This window comes from Notolepis coatsorum (genome assembly GCF_963971535.1).
Source record: "Notolepis coatsorum genome assembly, chromosome: 3".
In the NCBI taxonomy this organism is placed as follows: Eukaryota; Metazoa; Chordata; class Actinopteri; order Aulopiformes; family Paralepididae; genus Notolepis; species Notolepis coatsorum.
Genome location: NC_140167.1, coordinates 56,834,659 through 56,852,446, shown reverse-complemented (window position 1 = coordinate 56,852,446; position 17,788 = coordinate 56,834,659). Strand labels below are relative to the sequence as shown.

At 46.1% G+C, this 17,788-nt stretch overlaps 1 protein-coding gene across 1 annotated transcript; it reads right to left on the bottom strand.

Moving 5' to 3' along the window:
* Positions 1 to 9,913: 9,913 nt before the first annotated feature.
* On the bottom strand, positions 9,914 to 16,950 carry LOC311225336 (transforming growth factor-beta receptor-associated protein 1; the record flags this gene model as incomplete). The annotated part of the gene is made up of 11 exons (XM_084310572.1): positions 9,914 to 10,111; positions 11,073 to 11,497; positions 11,762 to 11,921; positions 12,022 to 12,162; positions 12,405 to 12,548; positions 12,639 to 12,696; positions 13,302 to 13,649; positions 13,819 to 13,901; positions 14,785 to 14,939; positions 15,602 to 15,796; positions 16,254 to 16,950. The coding sequence occupies 11 exons, from the start codon at positions 16,948 to 16,950 to the stop codon at positions 9,971 to 9,973; spliced, it is 2,547 nt and encodes an 848-aa protein (XP_084166698.1). The 3' UTR covers positions 9,914 to 9,970.
* Positions 16,951 to 17,788: the final 838 nt, after the last annotated feature.

The window sequence follows — 17,788 nt, the reverse complement described above, 5'->3', positions numbered from 1 at the left end:
TTTTGCCGGATTAATACGTGATGGATATTGATTCCTGAGTTTGTACCACAACGCCGCTCTATGCGCGTTGAATATGTCTCCATCATGGGCCTGCGTGTCGCATGCCACTCGCATCGATGTATCACCCATGATGTCCCGGCAGGCACCAATTCCTAGCAAGCGCGTCAACAGGGATTTGACGTCACCCACTGCTAGCAGAAAAGATGACGTATTTTCCTCAAACTGCGTGATCCACCTGGAGGCTCCTTCTGAAAGGTCCGGTAGTCTTGCTATTATGCCATCGATGTCTAGAGGTGACCATGGCATGTGAAAGATATCGTTCCCCTTTATTAGCAGGGGAAACTGGCCTGTACTTGTCACACTTCCCAGGAATGTAGGGGCGAAAGTCAGGGTTCCTGTAATGTTTCCTTTCTCCTGTGCTGGTTTCGTGTCGTTCTCATCTTCCTCATCAGTCAACAGTTTGGTGTGGCCACACGCCCGTGTTTCCCTGATGTCTGCTGTGCCATATTTTGACGGGCCTCTTCCTCTATCTTCCTCCCGACTCCCTCCCTCTGCCTGCCCAGGTTCTCTACCTCCTCTTCCTCTGCATCATACAACTTCCGACGTACTGTCTCGCCATATGCCGCCAGGACTTTCGGATAGAGATCCTGCGGGGTCAGTTTGGGGGGGGTATCTCGCCTAAGGGAGGTCTCTGATCTAGCGGAGGTTTCTGACCTAGCGGGGGTTTCTGACCTAGCGGGGGTTTCTGACCTAGCGGGGGTCCCTAATTCCGTCTCCTCATATTCTCCTCTTATTGTCACAGTGCCCACCGGCAATTGCGTGACATAAGGTGGGGATGTTGGTTTCCCTATATCCGTCTCTCTCTGATTTAGCGCTAAAGCTTCCTGCCTGTATGCTCTCCCCTTCTGGGCGTAGAGCTTCATTACCCCCAACTCTTCTGTCCTCTTTTTCAACCTCTTTTTGCTGCTGTCGCCTGGCTTGTGGTTACGAATCATTACATTCATCTCTTCGCATACGTCGAGATCAAAAGTACCTCCGGAAGGCCATTTTGTGTCCCCGGCCTTTGTACGCCTCTGCCAACGGACACCAACCTTGAGAATTAGGTTCTTTATGAGCGGGTTCCGGTCTAACAGTATGTCCTCTGCTGTATGCATCGTTGTTTAGTGTGTATGTGTGTTTATTGTGTTGTGTGTGTGTGTGTGTGGTTGTACTTCAGCTACTACTACTCTACAACTACCACTCCAGGACACAGTTAACCTAGATCTACTACTACTCTACAACTACTACTCCAGGACACAGTTAACCTAGATCTACTACTACTCTACTCCAGGACACAGTTAACCTAGATCTACTACTACTCTACAACTACTACTCCAGGACACAGTTAACCTAGATCTACTACTACTCTACAACTACCACTCCAGGACACAGTTAACCTGGATCTACCAGGACACAGTTAACCTAGATCTACAACTACAACGCTACTACAACTCGGTGTGTGTGTGTCTGTGTGTGACTGTGTGTGTGTGTGTGTGTGTGTGTGTGTGTATGTCGGTGTGTGTGTCTGTGTGTGTGTGTGTGTGTATGTGTGTATGTCGGTGTGTGTGTGTGTTTGTGTGTATGTGTGTGTGTGTGTGTCTTTGCTGTGTGTGTGTGTGTGACTGTGTGTGTGTGTGTGTGTGACTGTGTGTGTGTGTGTGTGTGTGTGACTGTGTGTGTGTGCGTACTGTGTGTGTGTGCGTCACAACCCGCTGTCTACCGGGACACAGGAATGTGTGTGTGTGTGTGTGTGTGTCGGTGTGTGTGTGTCTGTGTGTGTGTGTGTGTGTGTGTGTCTGTGTGTGTGTGTGTGTGTGACTGTGTGTGTGTGTGTGTGTGTGTGTGTGTGTGTGTGTCTGTGTGTAGTGACTGTGTGTGTGTGTGTGTCTGTGTGTGTGTCGGTGTGTGTGTGTGTTTGTGTGTGATTGTGTGTGTGTGTGTGTGTGCACAACCCGCTGTCTACCGGGACACAGGAATGTGTGTGTGTGTGTGTGTGTGTCGGTGTGTGTGTGTCTGTGTGTGTGTGTGTGTGTGTGTGTCTGTGTGTCTGTGTGTGTGACTGTGTGTGTGTGTGTGTGTGTGTGTGTGTGTGTGTGTGTCTGTGTGTAGTGACTGTGTGTGTGTGTGTGTGTGACTGTGTGTGTGTGCGTCACAACCCGCTGTCTACCGGGACACAGGAATGTGTGTGTGTGTGTGTGTGTGTCGGTGTGTGTGTGTCTGTGTGTGTGTGTGTGTGTGTGTCTGTGTGTGTGTGTGTGTGTGACTGTGTGTGTGTGTGTGTGTGTGTGTGTGTCTGTGTGTAGTGACTGTGTGTGTGTGTGTGTCTGTGTGTGTGTCGGTGTGTCTTGTGTTTGTGTGTGATTGTGTGTGTGTGTGTGTCTGTGTGTGTGTCGGTGTGTCTTGTGTTTGTGTGTGATTGTGTGTGTGTGTGTGTGTGACTGTGTGTGTCTGTGTGTGTGTGTGTGTATGTGTGTATGTCGGTGTGTGTGTGTGTGTTTTCTACCACCAGGGGTCAGCAAACCCAAGAGAGAAAGAGATGTGATGAGTCTGTATGCTACACCTTGGCCCACCAACAGGGGTCAGCAAACCCAGGAGAGAGAGAGAGAGAGAGAGAGAGAGAGAGAGAGAGAGAGAGAGAGAGATCAGGGGCCTGATCTCTGATCCAAACCCTACTTTTTTCCCAACCTGGTGCGTCCTATTGGGGTGTAATAGCTAACTTTTTAAGCGATGGGGGGGTGTGTGTGTATTGTATGTGTGTATTGTATGTGTGACTGTGTGTGTGTGTGTGTGTGTGTGACTGTGTGTGTGTGCGTGTGTGTGACTGTGTGTGTGTGCGTGTGTGTGACTGTGTGTGTGTATTGTATGTGTGACTGTGTGTGTGTGTGTGTGTGTGTGACTGTGTGTGTGTGCGTGTGTGTGACTGTGTGTGTGTACGTGTGTGTGACTGTGTGTGTGTGCGTGTGTGTGACTGTGTGTGTGTGTGTGTGTGTGTGTGTGTGTATTGTATGTGTGACTGTGTGTGTGTGTGTGTGTGTGTGACTGTGTATGTGTGCGTGTGTGTGACTGTGTGTGTGTGTGTCTTTGCACAGACGTGTGTGTGTATTGTATGTGTGTATTGTGACACAGGAATGTGTGTGTGTGTGTGTGGGCCCAATAGTGCAAACAAGCTAGAGTCTCGTCTCACGCTGCCCAAATTGTTTTTTTTTTTTTTTTTACTCTCTGCTCATATTATCACAGCTAGCCTCTCTGTAGCAACAACTTCACAAGCCAATAAGAAAACGAACAATAGTGTATCCGTAAACGTAATTAGTTTGACACAGAGAATGCCAGCTGTAATAGTGTGTTTTGAATAACAGCAGAGCGGCACCGGTTTTTGTTTTGAAAATTGAGAGTCTTATCTACAGAGGACAGAAGGCACAGTTATGTGTGTATGTGGAGAGTGTCGTAAAGGGATCAGGGAAAGGGGTCAGGGAGAAGTTTGAACAGATGGAGAAAAATTTGACCAGAGGTCGAAAACATGCAATTAAAATTGATTAGTGGCGCACTTATAGCCTGTTAAAAGAGGAATCGCCCTAGTGTAAACACCTCACCACTCGTGTTCGTCTTAGCCGTCCATCCAGACCTCGTCACACAGTCAGCTCAACTTATTCCTCCCTCAGAATCTCTTACGGATATTCTAATCAAAAGCAAAAATGCTCACCTGTGTTTGTTTGTCGACACCGCCAGAATTTCTACGGGAGAGGTCCGGAGCTGGCCGTGTGAGGGGGCCCGGCAGGGCGGTCTACAGGTCAAGGGTCACCAAATGTTGTGGCTGATGGTTGTTTAACACAGCAGGAGACGATATTTCCAATTTTAACAAGTAGGTAATTTATTTAGGAAAAGAAGTTTCAACAGCAGAGCTATGGATCGAGCAGAGGATCACCACAGCTTGAACAAAAAACACTCTACCCCTCAATCCCTCTGCTTGTCCCCTAAATCCCCTCCCAGTCCTGCCCCCACATGACAGATATGATGACGTGTCATATCATGTCAGATATGACATGACGTACATTAAGATGACACGTAGATTTAACATCGGAGAGAGATAAAAACATTAAGAACATCGAAGAGAGATAAAGACATTAAGAAGAACATAGATTTAGATAAAAACATTAAGAACATCGAAGAGAGATAAACAAGATATGATGTACACACACGATATGATGTAAAACATTAAGAACATCGAAGAGAGATAAAGATTTAGTGAGATGTGTGTGTGTGTGTGTGTGTTTGTGTGTGTGTGTGTGTGTGTGTATGTGTGTGTGTCTGTGTGTGTGTGCGTCTGTGTACAGACGTGTGTGTATTGTATGTGTGTATTGTGTGTGTGTGTCTGTGTGTGTGTGCGTCTGTGTACAGACGTGTGTGTATTGTATGTGTGTATTGTGACACAGGGAATGTGTGTGTGTGTGTGTGTGTGTCGGTGTGTATGTCTGTGCGACTGTGTGTGTCTGTGTGTGTGTGTGTGTGTGTCTGTGTGACTGTGTCTGTGTGTGTGTGCTGTGTATGTGTGTGTCTGTGTGTCTGTGTGTGTGTGCTGTGTCTGTGTGTGTGTGTGTGTGTGTCTGTGTGACTGTGTCTGTGTGTGTGTGCTGTGTATGTGTGTGTCTGTGTGTCTGTGTGTGTGTGCTGTGTCTGTGTGTGTGTGCTGTGTATGTGTGTGTCTGTGTGTCTGTGTGTGTGTGCTGTGTATGTATGAAAGAGAGAAAAGACACAAGATTAGAGCACACGATATGATGTACTGAAATGTCCATCTGCCTATCTTGAGGTTGTTTTAAGAACATCAGCCAGACTGTCGCCCTAGTGTCTTTGAGCCCTGCTAGTTGACCTATATTAAACTAGTCAAGACTAACCCCTTTCCTACCTCCACCCCCGTATACACATTTTCCACAACAGGCGCTTAAAACAAAATTACAAACAAAATCACAAAACAAACTGGTCAGACTACTACTTGACCTGAACCCCAGAACCCACCTCACCCCTGCCCACTTTGACAACCTAGGATGGCTTAGAGTAGACGACAGAGTACAGCAACTTGCAATGGGCCTGGTCTACAAGATACACTATACGACCGGGGTGCCCATGTACATGTCAAAATACTTCCCAAAGGTCAGTGAATACCACAACCACTACACCAGAGGAAGCTCAACAAATCATGTTAAACCCAGATTCGGCTCAAACAAGGGACTAAACACGTTTCGCAATTATGCCACAACAATGTGGAACGCCCTACCCAAAGCTGTAAAGGAATGTGAATCCCTGCCCACATTCAAAACCGCTCTTAAAGAGCACCTACGAGAGGCTGCAATTCGAAACTGGCCACCGTAAATGGCCAAAACCCCCACCACCTCCTAATAGACAGTCTCCTCCCCACCGCATGTATATATTCCCTCCCCGCCGTATGTATATTTCTCTCCCACCCACCCACCCCCTCCTAATGTACAGTCCCCTCCCCATCATATGTATATACTCTGTCAGGATCTAGGGGTAACAGTACTGTATATTTGAATACCGTTTATGTCACAAATGTATCAGTACTAAATACCTATATGTCCCTATGCCATAAATGTCATGTATGTTGTGTATGTCATAAATGTCTATATGAATTGAAAATGGGGGACCCTGATGGAAACAAGACAAACGTCTTTCTCAGGTCTGCATCCCCTTAACAATTGTATGTATTGAGCCGTACTGTATTGTACCCATTCTGCAATCTGTTAAATAAAGTTTTCATTCATTCATTCATTCACTCACACCCCTCTTCTGCTTGCAATCATGGTGGGGGTGAGGTGCTCGGCCCGCCGGCAGCGCTGTGACGATATTCCCCGGTGTCCGAGTGATCTTATTGGGGAGCTGAAGATCGCCGATAATGATGTCAGATTGTTGTAATCCAACGTCCAAAAGATATTGTCGGGTGTATGATATGAAAGCAAGACTGGGTGAGTAAACGTCAAACAAGTAAGTATTATTACAGCTATGCTTTCTAACATCCTTCATATTGATTGATTGATTGATTGATTGATTGATTGATTGAAAACTTTATTAACAGATTGCAGAATGGGTACAATACAGTACGGCTCAATGCACACAATTGTTAAGGGGATGCAGACCAGAGAAAGACTTTCGTCTTGTTTACATCAGGGTCCCCCATTTTCAATTCATAATGACATTAATGACATACAGATATGCAAATATACAGTACTGTTAAACAGAGATCCTAACAGATAATATATACATACGAGGGGGAGGAAACTACATTAGGAGGGGGTGGGAGGGGGGTTTGGACATTTATGGGGGCCAGTTTCGAATTGCAGATGCGCGTAGGTGCTCTTTGAGAGCGGTTTTGAAGGTGGGTAGGGATTCACATTTTTTTACGGCTGTTGGTAGGGTGTTCCACATTGATGTGGCATAATTGCGAAACGTGTTTAGACCCTTGTTTGTGCCGAATCTGGGTTGAACATGATTTGTGGAACTCCCTCTGGTGTTGTGGTTGTGGTATTCACTGACCTTTGGGAAGTATTTCGACATGTACATGGGTACCTTAGTGGTGTAGTGTATCTTGTAGACCAGGCCCATTGCAAGTTGCTGTACTCTGTCGTCTACTCTAAGCCATCCTAGGTTGTCAAAATGGGCAGGGGTGAGGTGGGTTTTAGGAGTAAGTGCCTTTGAGGTGCTTTGGTACCATGAGGTGCAAGCATAGTCGTAGTACCCTTGAATGAGTGCTCCTGTTAGTCTTCAGGGTATTCTTGTTTACCAGAGAGGAGATCCGGTACAATAATCTTGTTCGTTGGTTGACTTTTTTTTATTACATTGGATGCCATTTTGTCACAGGAAAGATTTGCCTCTAGGATGGAACCCAGGTATGTAATTTCATCTTTCCTTGTGACAATATTGTCACCCACTGTAACAGAGTTGGTTTTGCTGAGTTTGTTATTTGATCCGAAGAGAATGAACTCTGTTTTACCCAGGTGTAATGATAGTTTGTTCTCTCCCCTCCAGGTAAGATTGCATTGCATCCAGCTCACTGATAAACTATCAAAACCAATTGCTTTTCGGCGGTCAGGTGGCGTAGCGGAGATTGCGCTCGTCACCAATGCAAGAGGCTGCAGTCTCGACTCCCGGAGTCAGCATTGCCTTGGCTTGGGCTGATCGTCATACTAACTCGTTTGGCTGAGTTAGGGGAAGGGAAGTCATGGGTGGGAATCTGGCGTTGTGGACAGCGACGCCTAAAGGTCAGGTCTGGGCGCTTGCTCAGCGGAGGCAGGACTTGATGAAGGCAGCGTGACCTCCCACGCGTTACGCTTCACCAATGAGAGTCCTCGCTGTCAGGTGAAAAAAGAGTCACTGGCTCTCGCCGCGCGTGTCGGAGGAAGTGTGCGGATGACTTCAGGGTTCCCTTGTACTGACCAGTAGGAGAACATGCGCACAACAACCAGGCAGGGGAGGGGGGGAATTGGCACAACAACTAAAATTGGGATGGGGGGAAAAACAGAAAAATCTGAGAAAGAGAGGATAATATTTTTTATTAAACCAATTGCTTTTAGCTTGTCAATCAGAATGGAGTGATTGACAGTGTCGAAGGGCTTTTGTAGGTCCAGCATGACCATGCCGCCGCAGTATTTGCCCACGTCCACCTCTTGTTTGTTTGTCGTTCAAATAGGGAAGGCATGTGTCAGTGGAGTGGGATGTTCCTACAACCCTTCCTATGCTTCCTAACATCCTTCCTATGCTTCCTAATGTGCTTCCTATTAACATCTAGCATGCTAATACTAATGCTAATAATTATAATTGGAGAGTGGTCATTGGTCAGTGTGTTTGTCTGTGTGTTTGTTAGCATGGTAATGCTAATGTTAATGCCAATAACTAAGGTGAGTGGTCAGTGTTTATGTGTGTGTGTTGGTCTGTGTGTTTGTCTGACTGCCGCCTGGTGGAGATTTTCGCTCTACTGAGCGCACTTTTCTAGTTTACCTCACAGTTCCTCAGGGCATTTGGTCAACATCAAAGATGACAAGAACATTTTATGAGGGCTGTCTGAAACCCGCAAGTGCTCAAAACAACATCAGTGTTCCTTGTGGACAGCTGTGAGGGGAGTGGATGTGATCTCAATGTGCCCCAGGACGGGTCCACCCAGTGGTCAATGGTCATCAAGCACGGCCCATCACTCAGCCAATCACAGCACTTCAAGACCTCAGGCCCCAAGAAAACTCATTCAGAGCTCAAATAAGATATGATACAAATACAATATGGAAGTAATACTGTACAAGTAATATAAGCTTCCAAAGACACTTGATGCTATTTTCTAAACCGTACAATACTTTTATCCTTTGTTCAATCACCAAAAATATTACCCGTCCATGTCAACTTACTTGTATAAGCAATGGAACAAACAAAAATAAATAAACAAATACAGTACGTTGTCTGAATTCATACTATCCAAGTTCATATACAGTCAAACAAGGTGAGAAATATCCAACGGAAGGGGTCTAATTACTCAGACCAGGCCAAAAACACTTGCTAGCGTTGGAGCAAGCCAGGCTGACGCAGAAGTCAGACTATACTGCCACTGTTCTCCTAGGCGTCTCCGTGACTCTTTTCCCAAAATACAGCGGCATAAAGAAATACTTGGAGTTATGGTTAGCCTTAATTACTAAATTGAAACCCAAATAGACAAATACATCTTATGTCTGCTGTTCCTCCTCTCCTTCTCACTTAATGATATGTGTTTAAGTTTATTTACAACAAAGATTTCCATACTGTAAATATCCACATAATATATTATACCGAAGTTGCATGTGCTATTATTTGCGATACCTCTGTGATGTTGCGTAATGATATGGGGAAGACGGCGGTAAAATGGCCCCAGGGTTGAATATTCCACACAGACATGTCATTTGGCGCTTTGTAAAAAATGAGTTTATAAGAAAAACTAGCCAAACCATGAAACTTTAACACATTTACTCGTTATTATTTTTTTAATCTGTACATATATATGTATATATTATGCATGTATATGAATACCATGTGTATGTAGGTACGCTTACACCCATCTACCTGTTCATTACATTAAAATGTTCTCCATTATCTTTTCTGTTTGTGTTCATACAAACTTCTGTTGACCCTATCTGTTTTCTTTATCTGAATAAAAAAAAGTCTGTACATACAGTATGATTTCTTTATGGTCACAAAGGTATATTAATACATCAGGCAACAGGCTGAAGAAGTGGCCTCTCACTTGTTGACATTGGCGTTCCATTTTAGTCTGCACGCGTTCGAATAGACACGCCGTTGGTGGAAAATGGTGAGGGATGCCTATGAACAGCAATGTATGGTCAAATTCCCTCTGGTTTGCGCAGGTTGACCAGCTGTGGCTTTCCATATAAAACACCAGCGTCTGATCGTGCCCCCCCCACGCCTGTTCACTTTATTGCTATTGCTGTGTATAGTTTTGAGGGAAACGGTTCAGACACGCCGCCCCCGAAAAAGTGCAATGCTTGCTTTTTCTTTTTTTTTTCTCCTCCACATTTCAAAACCAGTTATTTGCAGAATGTATTTTCTTTTTCTAATTGAGGAACCTGTCTCGTCCGCGGCCCATGAATTAGATTCTTGTAGTGAATGTGCCAAGCTGACACATCCTAATCCTCCATAATTATCAGGTAAGAAGACACTTATCACAAATATAAACAGGATTCTGTAAGGCGCTAAGACACACAAACACACACACACACACACACACACACACTCATTAACAGAAACACAGACACTCTCTCCTCTCTCTCTCTCTCTCTCTCTCAAACACACGCACATACACAAACACACACACAGACAACAACGATCCTTCTACTCCTTGCTCTCTTGGAGGTTTTACTGACACACACCGGGCCCATAAGTGTGTCTATCACTCTGTGTAACTGCTGCAGCTCGCGTGGACCAGCTCGCCCCCGAGGGAGTAGACAAACTGTGGCTCTGTGAGGTCTTTCTGACAAGCCTCACACTGCTGCCCCTTCTGCACCCTGACCATGGTCTTAGTGGACTGGGTCTGGAAGGGAGAGAGAGGAGGGTGGGGGGCGGAAGAGCTCAGAAACAGCTCCATACAAATTATGCAATTTACCAGAGCAGTGGGTCCGGGGACCCTCAGCGGTCCTTGATAAGTTATGAATATTGTATAATTATAAGTTATATTTCAGCTATATTTTATATTTCAGTTAGCCCAATGATGGCGTGTGGGATAAAATAAGGCATTATTTATCACCTAAATGTACAATAATATGCTTGTGTACAGGGTTTAGGGTTAACTCTGGTTAACTCCAAATGGCTGGTGAATGTTCCAATTCTGCCACTCTGTACATCGCCATTGGCGAGTGAGTGGATAAAACTAGCCTTGCAGCAGGCAGGGCACAAAATGAATACATAATATGTTCCCAGCATTCAGCTGGTGTTCATTCTGTGCCCTGCCTGTGCATAATATGATGAACTAACAAAAGAAGGTCAAAAACATCTTTTGTGCACATATGCTGTTCTGTGTTATTTTGCACGTCATTTGTGTTTGTTGTATGTGTTTGTATTGTATTGTGCATGCTTGGAATATGTGTTGAATGTCCAGTCTGTAAAATACAACAGAAAAAATCTCCCAAAGAGAGAATATAGTGTTTATTCTGATTAAAGACTTCACTTTCTCTGCTGTTCTGGAATTGGACTCTATCTAACAACAGAAATGTTCTCAGATGGGAGCCCCTGAGACAACTTCCTCATCACATTGACATGAAAAAGGTTGAGAACCAGTGCACCGGCTGGAGACATCTGTCTGACTCACTGCTCAGAACCCTTCAGTTAAATCAACGCTTTCGACTCGGTAGCGATGTCATCCATAGTAGCGATGCCTCTTCTCATGCTGGCAGGGACTCGTGGTCCCAAACCGGGTAGAGGTTTCATAGGTAGGAAGTCCTTGCCAGCATGGATGAAATCCATATCACTGCAGGGAAAGAGGAGCGGTGACTCACCCAAATGACCTTGTGCCTGAGGAGCACTGCCTGGGCCAGGCCTCGCTGTACTCCTCCCATCCTCCTCTGGTGAAAGGTCTCCCGGAGGGACCCCATCAGGAACTGGGAGACCAGCTGGACGGACCAGGACTCGGGCAGGAGCTGGAGGACCTTCTCCGGGGCAGTGAACACCTGGGGGTTGTTGTTGAGCAGATCCACCGCGGCGCCGGTCAGATCCCCGGAGCTCAGGTAGACGTGAAGCAGGGCGAGCATCAGTGCCTGCCTGAACTCAGCACCCTGGCCCTGGGCAGCCCTGTGGCAGTAGGCCTCGGCGGCCTGGGGGTCAGCCTCCTGGTGGACCAGGATCTGTAGAGCTTGAGAGTGATCACCTGCTCTGCCCAGTAGAATTGCTTTCTCTGTGTGGAGGACTGTTGGTTTGATTTGCTCTGGAATGAGGGAGATAGGAGGAGGGGGGGGGGTAAATACAAGGGATGCAAGGGGAGGGGAGGCCCCTTCCAACAGGATATAGTGCCTAGTAGCCTATAGACTACATAAAGTGGCAACAGCATTGTCATCTGTCAGTACTGAGGAGGGGGGTCCATTATAAATACCTGGACACAGACCAACAGTGACCTAGTTGTGCCAGTGGAGAGAGTGGTTAAATAAAATAATACAAAAGGACGTAACTTTGTGCTTTTGTATTCACACACCGTATACAGTCGTAGTGTTATAAAACGATGAGTCCCAGAGAAGCTGCTGCAGTTTCCGTCTGGTTCCCCCTCCATCTGAGTGCCTCTCCTCAGCCTGCCGGGGGGCTTGCGGTGTCTGGGTGACATATACCACTGCCAGCAGGGTGTGATGGCTCTCCTCCTGGGGGAAGATTACAGAGAGGGTCGGTACCCATCATCACTCTTTCTCACATTCCGGCCAGCAGTCAATTTATTACAGGACAGTTAGTTGCAGTACCGACCTCACTCTTCAAGTCGTAAATCAAAAACTCCAAGTACAGCAGTAGAGCCAGGGGGTATGTCTTCAAGAGGGCGAGGACATCTCCTGTCTGCACAGTGTCGTGGTCCCCTGGGCGACGCTTGATGAACATCTGGACTCCCATCTTTTAAGATCAAAGGAAGACATCTATATTAGTCAAGAGAAAAGTCGAATAAACCCCCCAAAAACAATAAAGCATTATTTGTATATTTAACTTGTTTTGAACATACCGTACATAATACATTAACATTAACATGAACTAAACTATACTAACATGAACTAACTATCATTGCTGCACCACACAATGTACTGTGTAACTCTGCCCTCTACAGTTGAGTAGGGAGTATGAAAATGACCAGCCACCACCTCTTGGTTTCTCCGCAGAGCCCAGTTGGCAAAATTCCACACAGCATCCCTGTCCATCAGCTGGCTCAGTGTCCACACTATGTGCTCGTACACGTCTGAACAAGAGCTGTCCTCACATTGGCCTTCTGTGATTCTCACCCAAGTCTGTGAAGTTGTAGTCGACCTTGATTAGTTTCAATGTTCTATATGTGTATTGTTGACTGACAGTACTGTAATTATTTCTTGAGGAATTACCTGGATCGCTTCAGTGTGTTGCCCGTGGCTCTGATAGAGTAATCCCAGTGCAAAATATCTGAGGATTAAAAAAAGAAAATCCAGAATGACAAAACAGTCATTCTAAATATGGCAGAAAATATCCAGGAAATCTTATCATAATTCCACTTTCCAACCGCCAAACCTTTCCATGACAACCATGAAACCAAAAGGACACTCCGTCCTTGTTAAACAATTCCCCATTCAACAAAAACATAATATTTAAAACGACTTAATTAGTCAACTTATTTGGTATGGTTAAAAACTGTCACTACTATGTGGTTAGTCACTCTCACCTATTGTGTGTCGCTCTAGGACGGGGACACAGTTAGTCATTCTGACCTCTTGTGTCGCTCTAGGGCGGGGACACAGTTAGTCATTCTGACCTCTTGTGTCACTATAGGACGGGACACAGTTAGTCATTCTGGCCTCTTGTGTCGCTCTAGGACGGGGACACAGTTAGTCATTCTGACCTCTTGTGTCACTATAGGACGGGGACACAGTTAGTCATTCTGGCCTCTTGTGTCGCTCTAGGACGGGGACACAGTCATTCTGGCCTCTTGTGTCACTATAGGACGGGGACACAGTTAGTCATTCTCACCTCTTGTGTCGCTCTAGGGCGGGGACACAGTTAGTCATTCTCACCTCTTGTGTCGCTCTAGGACGGTCACACAGTGGTCCAGCCTGCAGGAATTGGGAGACTCTACAAGATGCCTCAGGAGCTCTGTATCTCCCTGCTCTGTATAGAGCCTCAGGAGGGCACAGTCCACCTCTGTGCTGCAGCTTAGGCCTCGCTCCGTCCCCCTGACTGCTCTGAGGAAGTCTCCCAGGAACCCCAGGTAATGGTGGAACGTGGCGCTGTCCTCTTGCTGTAGCAGATAGAGATCCCTGGCTCGGCCGACTTGAGGCGTCTGGGAGCGAAAGGCCTCACAGAGACCAGGCTCCATGTCTGGGTAGAGGCTGATGATTTCTCTTGGATCCAGCTCACCTTTACTGTTAAAAAGGACAATTGGTATTGACCTGTGTTGCACTTCAATGACAGAATGGCTACGGTTGTCCTTTAAAAAACAAATGACGCTACTTTAGTGCAATCTGTTTTGACACACACAATTCATTTGAAACAGATTTAAGAATTACAAGCGTGAATGGTTTGTGCTCTTACATGAAAAGATCCCTGGCTTCTGAAAAGCCCTCCTGGTAAAACTGGGCAAATCCAGCCATGCAAGTGATTGTCTTGTGCAGATCCTGCCAAGAGAAAATATTCCCTTAGATTGGGCACATATTGCATGAGCATGTTCTGTTTTTTTTAACGAATCGATTTCCCTCCAGTCGAAAAGGGGGGCAGAAGAACGTGTGGCGCATGAAAAACCCAACCAGCCCAGATAAAAACTAATAAATACAACAAATAAAGCTTTTAGAGCTCAGACAAAGGATAACAAATGAATAATGCATGGTTGGGGTATTAATTCAAGCATCTCCGTTCAACCTCTGACCCCGTAACCTGAGATACCGCGTGCAGATTATACAGAATCTCAAACGCCATCTGTTACTTCAATTTGCTGTCGTCCCGCTAGAGCGCACACCTCTCTTGGCAACTGGACGTGGTTCAATCCATCCTGCGGTGAGGAAATATTAAATCCATGTACACTGTGGGTGTGAAGTCAGCCTGTAGCCGTTCGCTGTGTGCTATATAGTCACATTATCTACACATCAGCGTTGCGGGACAGTGGTATAGAATGTGTGTCTAAACTGGTGAAAGTATTGCAGCATCTGAATGATTTAAAAGCTAAAGGAGATGAGAGAGCTAAAGGAGATGAGAGATTAAGCCCCACGCTTCATCTGGTTATTCTCTTGATTTCTCTTTTACTTCGAGGACCCTTGGGGGAGGAAGGAGGACATTAAAATGTATGTCTGTGCTTCACGAGAGACCTAGTTTACAGAGTTGTGTGAGAACGTTGCTATACTCCCCGCTGCGCACCTCTATTCACTTGTTTATATATTTATTTGAAAATGTTATATTTTAGTTGCTCAAATTTTTCTGTTGGCGGTTTTCTTTACCTTGTACGAGTCTGGAGGGAGATGTGTTTCTTTACCTTGTATGAGTCTGGAGGGAGATGTGTTTCTTTACCTTGTATGAGTCTGGAGGGAGATGTGTTTGCACTCCGTCCAGCAGAAACAAGGCCTCCTCTGCTCTGTCTTGAGCTACAAGGGCCTGGATCTGCTCCTCTAAGGCCACCAGAGACATGCTGAAGATGTCTCTATCTGTGAACGCTAACACACCATCTGAGACAGGAGAGAAACTCATAGAATGACTGCAAGAATGAATGAATGAACGAACTAACTAATTAATGAAGGACTGAATGAACGAATTAATGAATGGATGAACAAATGAATGAAGGACTGAACAAACAAACAGCTGAATGAATGAATGAACTGATGAACTAATTAATGAAAGACTGAACAAACAAACAGTCTTTGTTTTTTGTGATTGAAAAAACAAACAAACAAATGAATGAATGAATGAATGAATGAATGAAAGAAACAGTCCAACCACTAAATGAAACCCCCTCCCCCAAAAACTGACAAATAAATCCAGACATTCAAAGCTAAGTCATTCAAAGCTAAGTCATTTAAAGCACGTTGAAATCGGTTTACAATCTGTCAGGATTAAGTGATGATAATGATGGTGCCAGTATACCTGGTATAGAGAGCAGGTCCCTGGCCCCATTCAGACTCATACCTGGCCCCATTCAGACTCATACCTGATATGGAGAGCAGGTCCTTGGCCCCATTCAGACTCATACTGTACCTGGCGTAGAGAGCAGGCCCTTGGCCCCATTCAGACCCATACCTGGTATAGAGAGCATGTCCCTGGCCCCATTCAGACTCATACTGTAACTGGAGTAGAGAACAGGCCCTTGGCCCCATTCAGACTCATACTGTACCTGGCGTAGAGAGCAGGCCCCTGGCCCCATTCAGACTCACAGTCTGCTTGAGCCGCTGATCCAACATGCTGTAGACAGACAGAGCTTGGGGCTGCAGGACCAGGATGTAAGGGAAACATACTTGGGCTGCCAGCACCTCCTGGGGCCACTGCAGGGGAGGGCGCTGGCATATCCCCGTCTTCATCACAAACATGCCTGAGGGAGATGAAGAGAGGAGCAATAGCATCTACAAAACGAATATCCTCCAGCTAGAAGATGGATATATGGGACGTGCTATGAGACACATTTTCCCATAATACACAGTGTTAGACATATTCATTGCTGCTCTGGAGATAAAAGGCAGAAAGTACTCCATATACTCACACAGGGCACTGAGGGCAGTATATGAAAGTACTCCATGTACCCACACAGGGCACTGAGGGCAGTATATGAAAGTACTCCATGTACCCACACAGGGCACTGAGGGCAGTATATGAAAGTACTCCATGTACCCACACAGGGCACTGAGGGCAGTATATGAAAGTACTCCATGTACCCACACAGGGCACTACATGCACTATATGATTTCTGCTGCTTTATTCCTCTACAGGAATTCCCTGTGGGGTACAGCCTATAAAACAGCATGTGCCATAAACATTGAGACAGCTCTTACCGAGGGATCCAGGCCCGTTCAGCAGGAACTCCCCGCTCCCCACCGAGCTAACAATGACATTCTGTCTGCCGTGATTGTGGGGGAAGAGCTCCATGCCGACTCCGGTCTTGTAATCACGGAGGAGGTACCTGTCGCTCATGGCCAGACACAGACAAGTGGCGTCCAGCGCCAGGGCCACGGGGTCTTGGGACAGAGTGATCTCCCTCACGCTCTCCCACCGGTCCACCCCCACCACGTGAACCCGCACCACCTTCCTGCGGCTGGACACGGTCACTATCTCCACGCACACTGGCTCCGACCGGGCCGCGGGGGCGGGCGCTTTGCACACCTCGAACAAAGACACGTGTTGGATCTTCTTCAGAGTGGGAATGGGTTCGAGGGAGAACATGTTGAGAGCGCTGACGGACCGGTCCCACAGGACTAGAAGGTGATTGAGGACCGGTATGGCCCTCAGTTGGGCGACTGCGCCGCTTGAGCCGAGTTTTCTCGCCCTGCCCTCCCTGGCGCTGTTTTGTCTGAGGTCCAGGCCTCCATTGGTGCGGCCGGGTAGGATGAGATGTTGGACCACCGAGTCTCTGGTTCCTATGTAAACATTCTGGTCACAACACTCCAGGCAATGGATACTGGATTTGTCCTTTTCTTTAGGGGCGGATTGCTTTTCATAGATGTGCACTTGTGTGAAAGCTCTCAAAGTCATTATGGACAGGCAGTATGGCTGTTGGTCCTTAACTGTAGAAATTGTATACAAAAAAAGCTATTTAAAATAAAGTTCAGATTTCAAGTGGTTTTCAAAATAATGGTTGACCTGAGAAATTAGATTAAATTCTGTCAAAGATAAAAGTCACTACAGTAGTAAATAAGCATACATAGTCCTGTGTAGCTCAACAGATAGTGTTTGGCACTCTGAGCATGGCACACAGCCAGGGTTATGGGTTTGATTCCCACTGGGGCAAGTACTAAATCATATATGCAGCCATTCCATAGTAAATTGCTTCCTGTACTAGCACTAGAAAGGTGCTATAGAAAATAGTAATTAATTCATAGACAAAGCTTTAGAGGCCTTTAAATAAAAGATTATATTGAAACTGATCATCTTAATGTAAATATAAGTGAAATCCTTAAGAAACCCTTACCTCTCTGTTCTTCACTGCTGTTCCCAGAGTGTTGGAGTTGTCCGTTCGCCTGTTAAGTGTAAGTTTGACCTCCCCATGTGACTCCATCCTGAGAGGAAGTCTGTGTCAGCATTTTCTTTTTTTTCTTTTTCTTTTTTACACCACTCACCCATAGCCTGTGAGGACAATTACACAATTCCTCCGGCAGCCTGACCAATAAAAGAATTTAAACAAGGATCAAAACAATGGCTCTGGTGAGAGGGAGGATATTTTGCAGCACCCACAGAGCCCAGAGTGAGTTGTACTCTTGGCCGCCATGGTCCAGAGAGGAGGCTGTGGTCAGTGGATACTGTAAGCGCTGGAGCACTCAAGAGCAAGTGATCCAAAGACCAAAGTTTGTGTGTGTGTGCAGTGCACGCACCC